Raw genomic sequence first — 15,467 nt, forward strand, 5'->3', positions numbered from 1 at the left:
TCACCGTCAACCCTACCCCTCTCCCCCTTTCCGACCCCGCACATCACACATTTTGAACGACATGCGTGGCTCAGTGCGCAGACACGGGGTCCCCGCGGGGGTACATTGGTACCAGGTCCTGTGGGAACAGAAAACAGCTGACTGAGGTCTCATTGCATGGACTCAGCAACAACCCAGTCAGTGCTGTGAGGTTATTCAGTAGACGGTTCTTTGTGGGCGGGTGTTCTAGTGTGGATTGCTCCGTCTTTCCTATGATATAACTATCGTCCTAATCGCTCTCCCTTCTTCTTTGTGTTTGTCATTCTCTTGTAACACCTCTAATCTTCGGCACTTATATGTTGCAAGTGCTGTAAATTATATCTTATTAAAACATAAAACAAGACTGCACTTTTGAATGCACAATCTATTTCTGGTAGGACCTGTTCAGGTAGCCTACATCACTAGTCAGCAAAACTCCGTAAAGCAGCCAGATTCCTAAACATACCGATAGGTATTTGAATTAGAGTCAAGTCATTCTCTCAAAGGTCCATAACTAGTCTCTCTCTCTCTCTCTCTCTCTCTCTCTCTCTCTCTCTCTCTCTCTCTCTCTCTCTGTCTGTATATAACTTAGCGGCAAACAATCTCATGCTTTCCCACTAACGTATAAGTCAGAGGAATTATCAACTCTAAAAAAGAACTTCTGTTTTATTTAGACAGACACTTTACCAAAATGAGGACCAAATGTACGCAAAGCAAGCATGCAGATAACAAAATCCTTTTAAAAAGTTGAAAAGGGGCTCATGTGGTCTAGAGTTATGGTGTTCGCTTTTCATTCAATAGGACCCGGGTTCAAAACCTGACAGCGACCGAAAATTTACTTCTCCAGACAGTTTCTCCTTTCTCCTCTATTCCTTTTCTCTAATAATATTCTGTTATCTGCTTTCATCTTCACTTTATGCCAACTCACCCCCCACCCCCCCTCTCTCTCTCTCTCTCTCTCTCTCTCTCTCTCTCTCTCTCTCTCTCTCTCTCCTCTTTGCCCCAGACTCTCTCTACCGCTACTCCTGGCTCTTTCTTACGCCTGTCTTTCAGCCACATCCCTGATCTTAGGATAGGTAAAATCGAACACCTGGCCTTCTCGGACAAAGGCAAAAATTTTCAAAGGTCCCGTGTGCTTGTTATGCACGTTAGAGATCCCTGGTTGTCCTAAAAGTTGGGTAGAATTCAAAATGAATTCCTACCAAGCTAAAAATGTTCTGTGTGTCATGCCCACTCATAATATGGCCACATGTATCTATATTTTGCAGTTGCGAGTGCAGTAGAACACTTATCAAAAACAAAACAAAAAAAGTTTGAAAAGTGCATTTCTGTTTACTGGTCGTTTTCGTCTCAACGAAAGGAATTACAGAAGAGCCCAGCAAACCCACAGTTCTGGGACTATTATGCTTGGTAAAAACACGTTTGCTTTTGTTTTAATATTTTAAAAAAATTCTTACACGCGCTTATATGGGCGCCGTGCATAACACACTCACAAAACGAATGACTGTTGTCACGATCTAAAACACACACACACACACACGCACACGCACACACATACACACACACACACACACACATACACACACACACACACAAGCATACACACACATTCACACATACATACATACATACATTCACACGAACGCACACACACATACATACAAACATACACACATACATACACACACGCACGCACGCACGCACGCACACACACACACACACACACACACACACGCGCGCGCGCGCGCGCGCGTGCGCGTGCGCGCCAGCGTACGTACACGCAGACAGACAGAAAGACAAACAGACAGACATATGAAGAGGAAAGAAAGGAGATAAGACAGACAGACAGACAGACAGACAGACAGACAGACAGACAGACAGACAGACAGACATACAGACAGACTCCTGCACTAAACATCCTGAAAGAGTAGTTATTTGTTTGTCTTGTATGAAATAGATAAGTTCATAAATCAAAAGCTCTTTTTGAGTAATCAAACAGGCTCGGATATCCGTTGTCGGAACTATGTACTTGATTTAACCCACGTGGATTGGTAACTCAAAGGCTGTCTCAACTGTATCAGGTGCTTGGTGGCAATTACGTGTTTGATGTGGCGGCCCGGCCCTACTTGTTGTAAGCTGTTGGAAAGAGGACTTGCTGCAAGAGGGTAAAAGGCCATACGCAAGCATTTAATTTCTTTATAGAAGGGCCCAGTATTACTAGAGTGTGTTAAACGCACACAAACGCCCTTTAACATCGCGCGAGACAATATTTACTTTATTTAACTTTCTCACGCGTTCGCTCACGTAGTCCCTATCAAAGTCATTGAAGGGGAAAAAGTAATGATCATAAATTTGGCGGAAGGATACAAAACGTTGTGAAAGGGTAATAATGTTAATTATTAATGCTTTTTGAGCACGGATTACTGCGACGGGAGATTGAGTTTTTCAAAGGGTTTGTGTTTCTTTGTTATAGACTTATCCATTAGCCGTACAGGGTGATTCAAAATGATTCATCCAATAACAAACGTTTGTAATTCTGTACCCATCAGCCGTACAGTAATAAAACATGCATCAGCTGATAGACGGAAGATTAACTTTTTGACGGTCTTCACAGAATGGCACAACTGTTGAATGAACAAACTTAACTGATTCAATAACTACACGGTGACCTCGCAAAAAAAGCATTTTCTTGTCCTTTAGGGTTCGAAATCTCAGTCTGTCGTGAAAGTGCAACGTACCTTCGATAGACAACCCGAGATTCAGTCACCTGATGCTCAAAACATACTTCGGTGATATACATGCTCCTTAGGTTTCGTTAGGGTTTTATGGTACTTTTAACAACACAAATGGGATATATAAATGCTGGAGATTAGAGGTTTTACTAGAAGCTAACTTACAAAGAAAAGAAAATGAAAAGGAGGAGAAATAAGGACGATAGTTGTTTTGGATAGATAGAGAAACTCGCACCAGGTCACCCGCTAACCACCCTCACAGGCAGTTTGAATGCACGGGGAGATCCTGTAAAGGTAAATGCATGGGGTGAGCTCGCACATCTGCTGGAACGTCCACTGTGTCTGAGAGATGAGCGACTTTTGCAAACAATCCGACGACATCGACAAGGCATGCCAGTGAAGACCTTGTTAATCCAGTGCTGCATTGCACCAAAACTGTTCACTAACGGTTTTGACGGTGAATTGTTGGCAATGAAAATAAGAGAAGCACAACTAACTCCGCGGGTCCACCAAACATAAAAACAGCCCAAACAAACGTTGCCTGTCTCTCGTGGGAGGCGGTAATCGAAACGGAGCACCGGTATCATTTACCCTAGCAATCAATCAAAATTTATGTTTGGATGTATCCATCAAAACAACACGACCCGTACCGACAAAAGACGGGTCGGTTGAAATGATGTGTGCCACATTGCGACATTTTCTTTTTTGTCGTGTTGTGTTGTCACTCATTAGCCAAAGTAATCAAAATTAGCAAAGTCTACACGTTGACCACCGGTTCAAATGCATATGAAAATTAAATTGTTATTTACAATTCTGAATCATTCATTGTTTGATATCCCTACCTTGCATTCCTTAATGTTTGACCTGTTCACACAAGCCAGAAAATGAAATGACAGAATTGCCTACTTCCGACAATACGGGTCCATTCTGCTTGGGTGGTCACGCGACCTTGACATTCGTGTCTCATTTTCATTGCCTAAAATTCACATACGAAACCGTTGGCCTTTTGTGTGGTAGCAGTGTCGTACAAGGCCGTTCTATCACCCAAACATGTAGCGCATGTTATGATATACGCTGACAATGAAACCATGCTAGTCGAAAATGCTGAATGCACTGAGACTTAGAGATGAGTGAACTGGACTGAATTTTGGTTATTTTCTACCAATGAAATAGTCAAAGGGAATGACGGCACTGCTAATCGCTTCGAATTCCGTGTAGGTGTTTTTACGCTCCCATTGACACAATTTAAATTACTTAGGAGACGGGCTTGAGGTCGCCTGACAGGGCCAAACCAGACTAAGAGGGATGCAACATCCTTGCAGAAAGACCGAGACACTCGATAATTGTTGTGCGCTCTGGGGAATCGAACTCGAATCTTCTGCGTACGACGGCGAAGCACATAACCCTACACGACAGATGCCATTAAAAGTTCAGTGATGATGCATGCTTTCATGTGTGTGTGTGTGTGTGTGTGTGTGTGTGTGTGTGTGTGTGTGTGTGTGTGTGTGTGTACTCGTGGTAGAACACCAAACCAATGTGCCAGGATCTGGACAATAAAGATGTATCGTATCTTATCTTATCTTATTTAAGGGGGAGATCAACCGGCATAACTGTAGTATATGGGGATTCCGAAACCTTATTATGAAAAAACTGAGCATAATATGTAGGATTCACCTAAAGTTGTTATATTTTGGGAAACTTAAAAAAAAATAGTTATATCATCAGAAGTCCTATGTGGCTTAAGAAGTTAAGCATTATGCAACTATCTTCTTCTTCTTCTTCTTTTTCTTCTTCTTCTTCTTCTTCTTCTTCTTCTTTTTCTTCTTCTTCTTCTTCTTCTCCTTCTTCTTCTTCTCTGATTTTCTACTATATGAACGTTGCTTTTCGAACCGTTCTACAATTTTTAAAAATCCCCTGCCTTCTGCCGTTCTGCCTGCCTGAGTTGCTATGGTTTTAAGGCAGATTTCTGTGTCTTGTTCCCATCTGATTCTTCCGTTAGGTCTCGCCTTTCCTCTCTTGTCTTCTGCCCATCCATAATTATATTCATCAATATTAAAACAGTAAGTTCTACAAGCAAATAAAACCCATACCAACTATAGTTTGATGCTAGTTTACGTTAGCCTTAAAAGTGCTTTTCAACGGTTCGATGTTTATTAACGTACATCTCCGATACGTCCGTTGCAATGCCGATACGTGCGTTGTAAGAAATGTAGTCTTATCTGGCAAGTGCTTAACGGTTCTCTCAACTGCATGTCATTTGAGCCTGTGGGACACATTAAGCATGTTCACTTTGGAGGGAATATATTATTATTTTGAATTTGCCCGGATGGTGGCCGAAGCCTACTCTTATCGATTTTAAAGCCGCACGGGATCTTTAACATGCCCAACTTGCACACGGGGCCACCAGGCTGTTTTTGCCATAATCCGCGAAGGCATGGTATTCCATCTTACCTACCCTAAATCAGTGGTGTGGCTGAACGACATCAGTATGACGGAGCCAGGGGTAGCAGTAGAAAGAGTCAGAAGCCCAGAAGAAGGGGCGAAAAAGGGGGGGGGGCGAAAGGGGAAATGGAAGCAAATGACAGAACATGATTAGAGAGCAGTCCATTGGCGTCAGGTTTTGCACCCACAACCTATTGAATGAGAAGCGAACACCATGCCTCTAGCCTACTAAAGGCCCTGTCGTAAAGTCTTTAAAGCTTTGCAAAAAATAAACTTCAAGAATACCATACTGGGGCTTTGAACCAGGTTCATCAAGACCATAATTCAGCATGATGCTAATTTAGCTAACGGTACCCTTTTACCACACAATGACTTATCTACTTTCAAAATGCAAATAGATAGATAGATAGATAGATAGATAGATAGATAGATAGATATATAGATAGATAGATAGATAGATAGATAGATAGATAGATAGATATACAGATAAGAAGACAGAACCTCCATCAGTCGCTTCGTGTCATCTGTTGCGGCAGTGGCAGTAACAAAGGCACCAGCAGCAACTGCAACAGTAGCAACAGTGGCAGCAACAGTAGCGGCAGTAGAAACAGTAAAAACAGTAATAGCAGCAGAAGGAGAAGTAACAGTAGCAGAAACATCAGTAGCAGTAGCAGCAGCAGCAAGACTAGTGACATTAGAAACTATAGCAACAATAACAAAAGTCACAACAAATATCCGGGGCAACAGCCCTAACAGCGATGCTCCAATACCCACACACATAATGTGTACAGTCACCAATCTCGCACGTACCCAAGGATATGGCCCGCTGACTATTGGGTAATTATGACTTGTAATAGGTCAACCGTATGTCAAAGATCGTAAGGCACTGTGTCGTATCTCGAGAAGTCATATTTATTTTCAGTATGGGAAAGCACACAACTGTGAGAGCCCATTGAGTGAGAAAATACTTTATGTCTGTAGTTCTCCCAAATACTTGGAGAGTACCACGTCGGGAAATGTGCAGGAGAAGAAAAATACTTCGTTTCAACTGAAAATGTGCGTTTTTTTCTCTAGATAAAATGTTCAGTTAATAATCCCGCTCTGGTAGCTTTGGCCTACTTATAATGCATTCAGCAGCAAAACCAACGTCCCATTTCAAAACTCTACTACGTCATATTTTTTTCCCACGCCCTATTTTTTTCTACGTCAGCGTCTGGAGTGCAACACCTCCACTGCTCTGTTTAAAACTCCATCGTACGTCACTTTTCAAAATGGCGAATGGCAGAATCTAACACTAAATATTCGGCATACAGAAATTAAAATATTATGTAGGTCCGTAGGTCCTACATGATATGGAACCATTATAACACCCTTAACGTATGAACAAGCATAACACTTATTCAGTTGATATTTTTGAATTTTGTTCAAGGTGACACTATTATAAATGAGTTGATTTCATGCTGCACTTTGTACAGAGAGTTCTAGTTCAAATCTCCAGTTGATCGTTGATTTTTCGGGACATTTTAGTGCTCTGTGAACAATAATTTCAACCTTTTCTTTGATAAACGTTGACTTTGGAGATCCCGCTCCTTCCCTTACGGTATTTGCTGCGATGGAACTTTCCATTACGCTCTTACTGTGACCCACGATAGCGCCAATGACTTAAAAGCCATACCATTACTGGCTCTGAGTAGCACATATTAGTCTATTGAAACGATGAGTATTGCAATCAGTGTGCATCCGACTGTAACACAACGGGAAGCGTAAGTCGTCATAAAGGTTCAGAAGCAACTTTCAGACCCGTCCTGTACCTTTTCAAATTAGGTGAAATTCTTAATAAAATAATGTCACGACGATGTGGCATCAGGCGCTCTTCAATTCTTGAGCATGTTGAGTTAAGCTTGTTCATTTGTCCTGCTTTCGATGAAAGCAACACTTATCTATCTTGAACAGAAATCGAAACATTTACAATTGAAGGAGATGGGGGTCACTTGGTTTCAGAGGTAAAATAAACTAGAAAAAAATTGTGTAACTTCTATAGCTTGACAGTCCATGGAAACTCAAATTGACCATTTTTTGTTGTGCCCTTGTTTAACGTTTTTCAGAGAAATTCACACGATAACACATCTTTAACTGGACATGATATAAAAGGTACAGAGCCAAAAATATTTTTAAAATCTTTAAAAATTGCCAAAATGACGTGTTAAATGTTGATTTCTTCGGTTTCATCATGTTGACGAGCGCCTGATTTCACCATGATGCTCACAATTTTTTTTACCGCCATAGTATTGCAACAACAGAAGAGTCATAATATCTCTCTTCCTACAGGAATTCAGATTGGCGTGTCGACGGTAATAAATAGGGCAGCGAATCTGTCCCGCCCCATGATAAGTCATCATCTAACAAAAGCATTGGAAAGCCTCGTTCCCACCAGGGGTATCGAGTTACGGGAATTCCCGCAAGAAGACGGCTTTCTTTTATCGCTTTTTTTTTTTGCGTCATCGTTCTGTGGGTATCCGAACACAAGGTTCAGAAGTGGGCTACGTGACGCTGAGTGGTGGCATTTTCTGGACTAGAAAAACGGTTCCTGTGTATTGACATGAGACAAGGTCAAACCAAAAGTAGGACACTCTCTTGTCAGGTCAAATCCCCAAGACAGCTGACAGAAGAATAAAACTTTTATATCACTTACCGCTTCAAGACCCAGACGCAAATTTTAAAAGAAATGTTCACCCGAAGTTGGCCACTGTGTACATTATTTTTAGTTTTGAAAGCTTAACGATTTGCGTGGGAGTCTTCCCCAGACAAACGGTATAGAAATTTCTTGTGAACAAACTCTGACAAACCTTCTGGGAGGTCAGTTGGTCTTGTATTATAATAACACTTTATCCCGTTCGGAAACAAGCTCTGAGCGCTGTGCAGCTTTTATTATTACCCCAGCAGACCCAGGGACACCAAAAAACTATCTCAACGTACTGTGAAACATACAGTGCAAGCTGCCATTAGACAGGTTCTAAAAACACTAACATACTCGAACTGACAAGATCTTTCGCTGTCTATAGCCGTGCACCCATTCACATCTGCGTTTTTAGTGTAGGTGTTTTACGCCCCCATCGACATAAGACATAGACATTATCTAGCGGATGGGCTTCCCGCCCTGTTGGCAAGGGCCAACCTAGGCTGAGGCTGAGGTATAAAACATCCAAACAGAAATGCCGAGATACTCGATAAAAAAATTCCTCCCCCCCCCCCCCCCCCCGAACTCGGTAATCAAACTCATGTTTCCTGCGTGCCACAGGGAAGTGCCTAACCGCCACACCTCAGATGCCAGTCCATGTGGATGAAGTAAGGAAAAGTCGTGTAAAGTGCTTTTCTAAAGGACACAACGTCGGGACCCTGACGGGAGGTCGAACCCGTGGCCTTTCGGTTTACGAGTCCGACAACCTACCAAGTAAGCTTTACTACGATGATGGCGGCCTTTTGGGGGCGTTCTGGAACTTGGGTTGTATGAGAAGTACGCAGAGTTCTCCACTCACAAAGTTCGATTTCATGGGGGATGAACGTAAAGGGAAATTAGTAATGTAGGCTTAGTGTTTTACGTCCTCATCGACAGAATTTAGATAATTCAGGAGGCGCCCTTCTACGTTGCCTGTCACGACCAACCCGGAATAGGAGGAATGCAATGTCCCAGCAAAAAGATCGAGATACTCGATAATAATTCCCCCTCCAAAAAAAACAACAAAAAAACCCAGGAATGGCATGGAACGCAGACCTTCTGCGTGCGAATGGGAGGTGCCTAACCTCTACACCACAGACGCTGGTCATTAAATAGACGCTCACGTCTCTGAATTTTATAAATTGAAAGGAGCAGTAAACTCATGCTGAACCCATTTTGTGTAGAAATTGATCGTACAAGTTGGCAACCATTTGTGAGGCATCATGATGAAATCAGACACTCATTAACGTAGCGAAATCGAAGAATCCCAGCATTTCTTTGCCGATTTGGCCATTTTTATCGAAGTTTTGTTTATTGGCTCAATACCTTTTATGTCCATTTATAAACACATTTCTTTGTGGATTTTACTGAAAACGTTGATTAAAGCTACACAGAATGTACATTTTCAGTTTCCAAGAACTTTTAAGCTGTGAAAATCACCAAACTTTGTCGACAGCGAAGTAAAAAGAAGGCTTGTGGAACATTCTGTGCAGAACATAGAGGGAAAAGTCTGTCGCAAGTATATCTTACAATTCCGTTTCAAGAAATAGCTGAGTATATCACCAACCTCCCACGGTATTGGAATAGAAGAGTCATAGCCTTTTCAAAAACCCAATGCCTTCCATTAATGCAATGTTTGACCCATGATAAAAGATGTGTGCACAACCTGTACTTTTTCATTATGGAAACTTTATTTAACAATAGTGTTTATATGATGTGATGAGGGCCAATAGCCTTAAACACTGAATAAACTAACTTATTTACTTTTAAAATACTTTGGCGCCCATTTTCTCGCTAATTTTAGCCCTGAAACCAGGAGACCTCCAACTCATTCATAAGCAAAATTCTCGACTTCTATTCAAGACATATGGGTTTTTCTTTTAATCGAAAGCAAGGCAAACGATCAAAGTTTAAAACGATACCACAGGTCTAAAAATTGACGACCTCCTGGCACATTTAGTTTTGGGACGTGTATATAATTTTTCTTCTAAAGGAAGTGGCGTCTGTGTCTCTCCTGTAACGGTAAGACTCTTCGCGCAAGACATGACCTCAGTTCCCGACTGGGGAAGTTTTGTTAGCGGGTATCTTCGTCTGTTTGCTGGGAACTTCTATTCCGCTCAGGATGGGTAGGCCCTGATAGCCAGTCTGAACTGTGTTCTAAATTATACCCAATGAGGCGTAAAAAAAGAACAATTCGAAATTGAAAATACAGACTTACAAATAATATGCGATGCGCTTTAACCCTTTGAACCCTTGCCACCGGTACACTGGTGGTGCGTAAAACTGTCCGTATGCCTAGCCACCGGTACACCTGTGAGCGAGACCCTATCCCTAACCCGGCCCACCTGTTACTGTAACAAACCGCGTACGGAAAACAGTGTTTACAACACAAGACCATAATATTGATTTTCAAAAGATCTTTCTGAATTATATTCTGGTTTTGACAAGGACTACCCTGTGTGGGATTTGAAATATGATTTTGAACGTCAATAGATATCGCTCGGAGCTCAGACAGATGGGCACGGTAGCCCCCGGAGGTCAGGGCTCAAAAGGCTACATAATTTCTGTTAAGGCAAATTTCACTTACCCACTATGGTCACCGGTAGGTGTTGACCGCCTTCTGGCTTGGCCCATAATTCCACAGTGAAGTTCACGTTCGGCAAAGCGTATCGTTTGCTGGGGTCACGAGGAATGAACCGGAGGACCTCTGCTCCGGAAAGATACACAGCTTTCGCTGCCTTCAAACGAACCCCGTCGTCTTCTGCATCCTGGGTGTCGTAGTGGACGTGACGTGGGTGACGTGAGAGAACGTGATGTTTTCTCTCGGATTTCTCCGTCGTGGTGCAAGACGATGCCTTTTTAGAAGTAGGTCTTCTTTTTTGGCGGGTTTGTTCTTTAGCTTTCGTGTCTTGTTCTTTCCTAGCAGACGCAGTTTGTTCATTTCCCTCAGGTTTAAAGTCGAACTGGCCTTGATGTATTTGATCCTCTGCGGTTGCGTATGTCTGTAATTTTGATCCCTCTCCTGACAAAGAGTTTTGAACGGTATCTTGTTGTGAGTTTAGCGTTCGACAGTCTGGTGTGTCTTCAGCATGGTTCTCCTCAAGGGAGAGAAGCCTCCGACGCGGGGGCCCAATGGTTGCGTAATCAAAGGTTTGCTCTGAATCCGTGGAGCCAGGAGATCTTTTTAGTAAATCGTCATCGACTATTTCAGAGGTATCAATATTGAGAGGGTCTGCCACGAACATGGATTTTTCTGACATGACGTTTTCACTTTTGTGATAGACAGACTTTTCAGGATTGTTTGAGGGATAATCTTTTCGTTCATCGTGAGGGTATGACATTTTTTCTTCACCTCCTGTCTCATTTGTATAGATAGAAATACCTCTAACCTGTTCTATATTTCCGCTATGGGCTGGTTTCATATCATTCAACACAAACGGTGACGCCCTCGTCTGGTGTAGAAAACGAAGTCTTTCCCCCAGAGACTCATATTTGATGCTGTTTTTTCTTTTTGTCTTGTGACTCAGAGACGCCCCATAAAAGCTGTTGGGGTATTGACGTGCAGTGAGGCTGGATTCTCTCGACAGTGTCATATTTTGGGTGGGAACTGTGGTAGACGTCTGCACTATATTCGTGGGGTTGTTTTTCTCGTCCTTGAACAAAATTAGTGGTAACAGAGGGTCATTGGGGAGATGACGCACTAGGTCTTTTGATCTGCAGTGACTTGACTTATTCGTGACCGGGCTAGTATTAGATACATTGCTACTTACTATTGAGATTTCCCGATCCATGGCCCAAATTCTGGAAAACGCACTACCATTTCTATAATGGTGAACGAGGGTATTGAGTTCACATTCTCTGGGCTTATTCTCTGTGATGAGTTTATCACTGGAACCTTCGCTACAGACTCTGGACTGTTTCATGTACTTGAACCAAATTGGGGGAGCCGCGATGTCATTTCTGTGTTCATGTACTATAGAAAACAGTACTGGTTTACGCTTTCTGTTCGTACACAGCCCATAACTTTTGGTGCGTGGACCCACACCGAGGGCCCTTTTGTCCTTGACTGCACCCGCCGAACTTTCTTTGTCCCGACTATCTCGATGGTCTCTCCACCACTTGTCCTGCAGATTGGGGGTTAACTGAGAGAAAATCCCCTCCATCTGACGTGATGACGCACCCTTCAGCGGAGTCCGAGCTCGGGACGAGGCGGACACCCGGGCAGCCCTGGCCGAGATCTCCCACAGACCCCAGGCTTGACCCTTGGGCAGCGGAGAGAATCGATACCCTCTGGTCGCCCGCTGGTTCCCGCGCCGGAATGCCACGTGACTACAACGCGCCGACAACCTGGCCTGGGAGAGAGATTCCCGCCATTGACCTCTAGATCTGGTGCTTGTCACAACGGAGTCTAGATCCAGGCGCTGGCAGATTTCTGCTAGTGATGGAAGAGAAATAAAAAGATCAGAATTTGTTTCCTGTTGCGTCTTCTTACTTTGTATATCTTTTTCTGTATAATAGTCATCACTCCCTTGTATTTTTGAATTCTTATAATAATTGTACTCAAATCTGCCGTTGGTTCTGATGAGCTCAACACAGTTGCATATCGTATATCTGTTACCCATGTCTTGCCTTGTGTTACAGTATTTACAACTGTACAATTTGCCTTTGACCTTTATGTTGCAGCGATCCCTGCTTACGTTGCGTTCATGTTGCTCAGAGCAAGAACATGCTCTCAACTTTTTCAAGCTGTCTTCTAGTTCGTTACTGTGCATTCTGTAGGGACAAAAAGAGGGGCGAAATGACGGAGAGTGGAGGGACATATTGTTTTCATACATGTTTCCACCGTCAGACAGGGCGCCAATTATGCCTTCGGTGAATTTGTCAGAACAACCATTGTCCAAGTCATTGTGAACGCCTTCCCTGGAGAAATAACATATACACCTTGTGCACCTGCGAACTGTTTTGACTGTAACCTTACAAAAAAGCGTTCGAAAGTCCACTCCGTCCTCGATATCTGATAAAGAAAGACTTCTTCTGGGACTTCCTTTCGGAAAAAGAATGCCCAGACGTGCCGAAGAAGCTGTGATTCGCCTTTTATTGACTCTCTTCATTGGTTCATGAGCCCAGTTCCCCTTACCCACATTTTCCCCCTGTTTGCCTAGGTAGGGATGGGGTGTAATTCGCCACTGTCTGGGAGTTTGGCTTCCCGTTCGGAATTTCTTGTAGACTTTCTTTGACTTGTCCAGGGTTTCTCTCGCGTTCTCCGTCTTGCGCGATTCCCAGGGCCCACAATCTTTCTTCGTTCTGTTTTCTTGATTTTTAAAACTCTCACATTCACATAGACAGGAAAATGGTTCTCTCCTTTTTGTGCCAATGTTTGAATTCTTTTGCAAAGAGGGTTGATCCACAAAACGTTGGTGCTGTAAGCTTGAGTAAGAGAAAATGTATCTCTCTGTAACATGGTGCTGTGAGTCTTGTTTGTTATCTGAAAAGATAGCAACAATTGGGTCGAATGCCTTACGATTAGCACCGCTAGATCCAGTTTCAGTCATTTTACTTTGTGTATGTGAGTATAGATATGGCTGTAATCTCCCTGAGAAATCATGTTTCGATTCAGGCTCCGACTCTGGCTGAGGTTCTCTGATAAGTGACTTTTCTTTTATTTCTAAACTACCTTCAAAGGATGGTCTACTAAGAGCTAGTGAGTCCTTAACGTTTGCTAAACCGCAATTCTCTGTGGAGTAGTAATCAGATAATATTGCAGATATTTCACCAGTGGACCTGACATCAAAGTCAAAGGCGTCTTGTGCTACGAGCAGTCGTTGTCTACGCGTGTGATACCAGTTCAGTAGAGACCTTCTTTGTCGTTGCGAAGTTCGTTCCGCTTTCGTGTGTTTCAACTTACTTTTATCGATGCGTACGTGCCTATTAGACACAGAATACGTCATTTCAAAAACGGAACACTTGGCTCCACGACAGGACAGAGACCTGGGAGTATGCGTCGCCCTCTTTCCTCGGCCTAAACTTGTCCTCACTGTTGAGCTTAGGACGTCCAGACAGAAAAGAACAAGTAGCCCGGCGCATGCGCAGTGCTGGCGCGCCAGAGGCCTCATGATTGCCCCTAATACCTCTCAGCCGCCGGCAGACAGGTGGAAAGTTCTGCAAACCTGGCCTCCTTGTAGTTGGTTGAAGGTGAAGGTCGTTAGTCCGTGAAGAGCCATCCACAAGCTTTGGTCTGTGGAAAGACATCAGGCAATCAGTCAATCGATAATTCAGTGTCTCGATCTATCAGTCTATTAAACTGTTCTGTATTGGGAATGCATAAACGATTTAGTACATTTTTTAGTGTTTTAAAACTGAAGAAAAGAAGACTGAGAACAACAAATAGGAAAACAAAAAGAAATTGAGAGGGATGAATAATGGAGAGGAGTGGAAGGATGGAGACGAACAATATATATACTATGCAGATAAAAATGAGGCGGAAAGAGTGACAGAGGGAGGGGGGATGAGGGAGAACGTATAAAATGGATAGCACTGCAAATGAAGCGGGAGTGTAAAGAGGGGGAAGAAAATGTTGACAAAAAGAGGAGGAAATAGTTGTACTCAAATCTGCCGTTGGTTCTGATGAGCTCAACACAGTTGCATATCGTATATCTGTTACCCATGTCTTGCCTTGAGTAGCAACAGTGGCAGCAACATCAGTAGCAGTAGCAGCAGCAGCAAGACTAGAGACATTAGAAACTATAGCAACAATAACAAAAGTCACAACAAATATCTAGGGGCAACAGCCCTAACAGCGATGCTCCAATACCCACACACATAATGTGTACCGTCACCAATCTCGCACGTACCCAAGGATATGGCCCGCTGACTATTGGGTAATTATGACTTGTAATAGGTCAACCGTATGTCAAAGATCGTAAGGCACTGTGTCGTATCTCGAGAAGTCATATTTATTTTCAGTATGGGAAAGCACACAACTGTGAGAGCCCATTGAGTGAGAAAATACATTATGTCTGTAGTTCTCCAAAATACTTGGAGAGCACCACGTCGAGAAATGTGCAGGAGAAGAAAAATACTTCGTTTCAACTGAAAATGTGCGTTTTTTTCTCTAGATAAAATGTTCAGTTAATAATCCCGCTCTGGTAGCTTTGGCCTACTTATAATGCATTCAGCAGCAAAACCATCGTCTCATTTCAAAACGCTACTACGTCATATTTTTTTCCCACGCCCTATTTTTTTCTACGTCAGCGTCTGGAGTGCAACACCTCCACTGCTCTGTTTAAAACTCCATCGTACGTCACTTTTCAAAATGGCGAATGGCAGAATCTAACACTAAATATTCGGCATACAGAAATTAAAATATTATGTAGGTCCGTAGGTCCTACATGATATGGAACCATTATAACACCCTTAACGTATGAACAAGCATAACACTTATTCAGTGGATGTTTTTGAATTTTTTTCAAGGTGACACTATTATAAATGAGTTGATTTCATGCTGCACTTTGTACAGAGAGTTCTAGTTCAAATCTCCAGTTGATCGTTGATTTTTCGGG

The 15,467-nt window shown here is 42.8% G+C and overlaps 1 protein-coding gene across 2 annotated transcripts in view; it reads right to left on the reverse strand.

Annotated features, from left to right (window-relative positions):
* LOC106011109 overlaps window positions 1-15,467 on the reverse strand; it is a 75,846-nt gene that overhangs the window by 55,274 nt on the left and 5,105 nt on the right. Inside the window, exons 1-2 of one of the 2 annotated variants that reach the window (XM_013079535.2) lie at window positions 14,518-14,582; window positions 10,496-12,474 (exon numbers count right to left, since the gene is read on the reverse strand). In XM_013079535.2, coding sequence (XP_012934989.1) covers window positions 10,496-12,474; window positions 14,518-14,573 — 2,035 coding nt within the window. In that variant the 5' untranslated portion in view covers window positions 14,574-14,582. Of the gene's footprint in view, window positions 1-10,495; window positions 14,144-14,517; window positions 14,583-15,467 lie in introns of those variants that run through there. The other variant, XM_013079533.2, reaches the window with a different exon arrangement.

This window comes from Aplysia californica, unplaced genomic scaffold, assembly GCF_000002075.1.
Source record: "Aplysia californica isolate F4 #8 unplaced genomic scaffold, AplCal3.0 scaffold00055, whole genome shotgun sequence".
Classification (NCBI taxonomy): Eukaryota; Metazoa; Mollusca; class Gastropoda; order Aplysiida; family Aplysiidae; genus Aplysia; species Aplysia californica.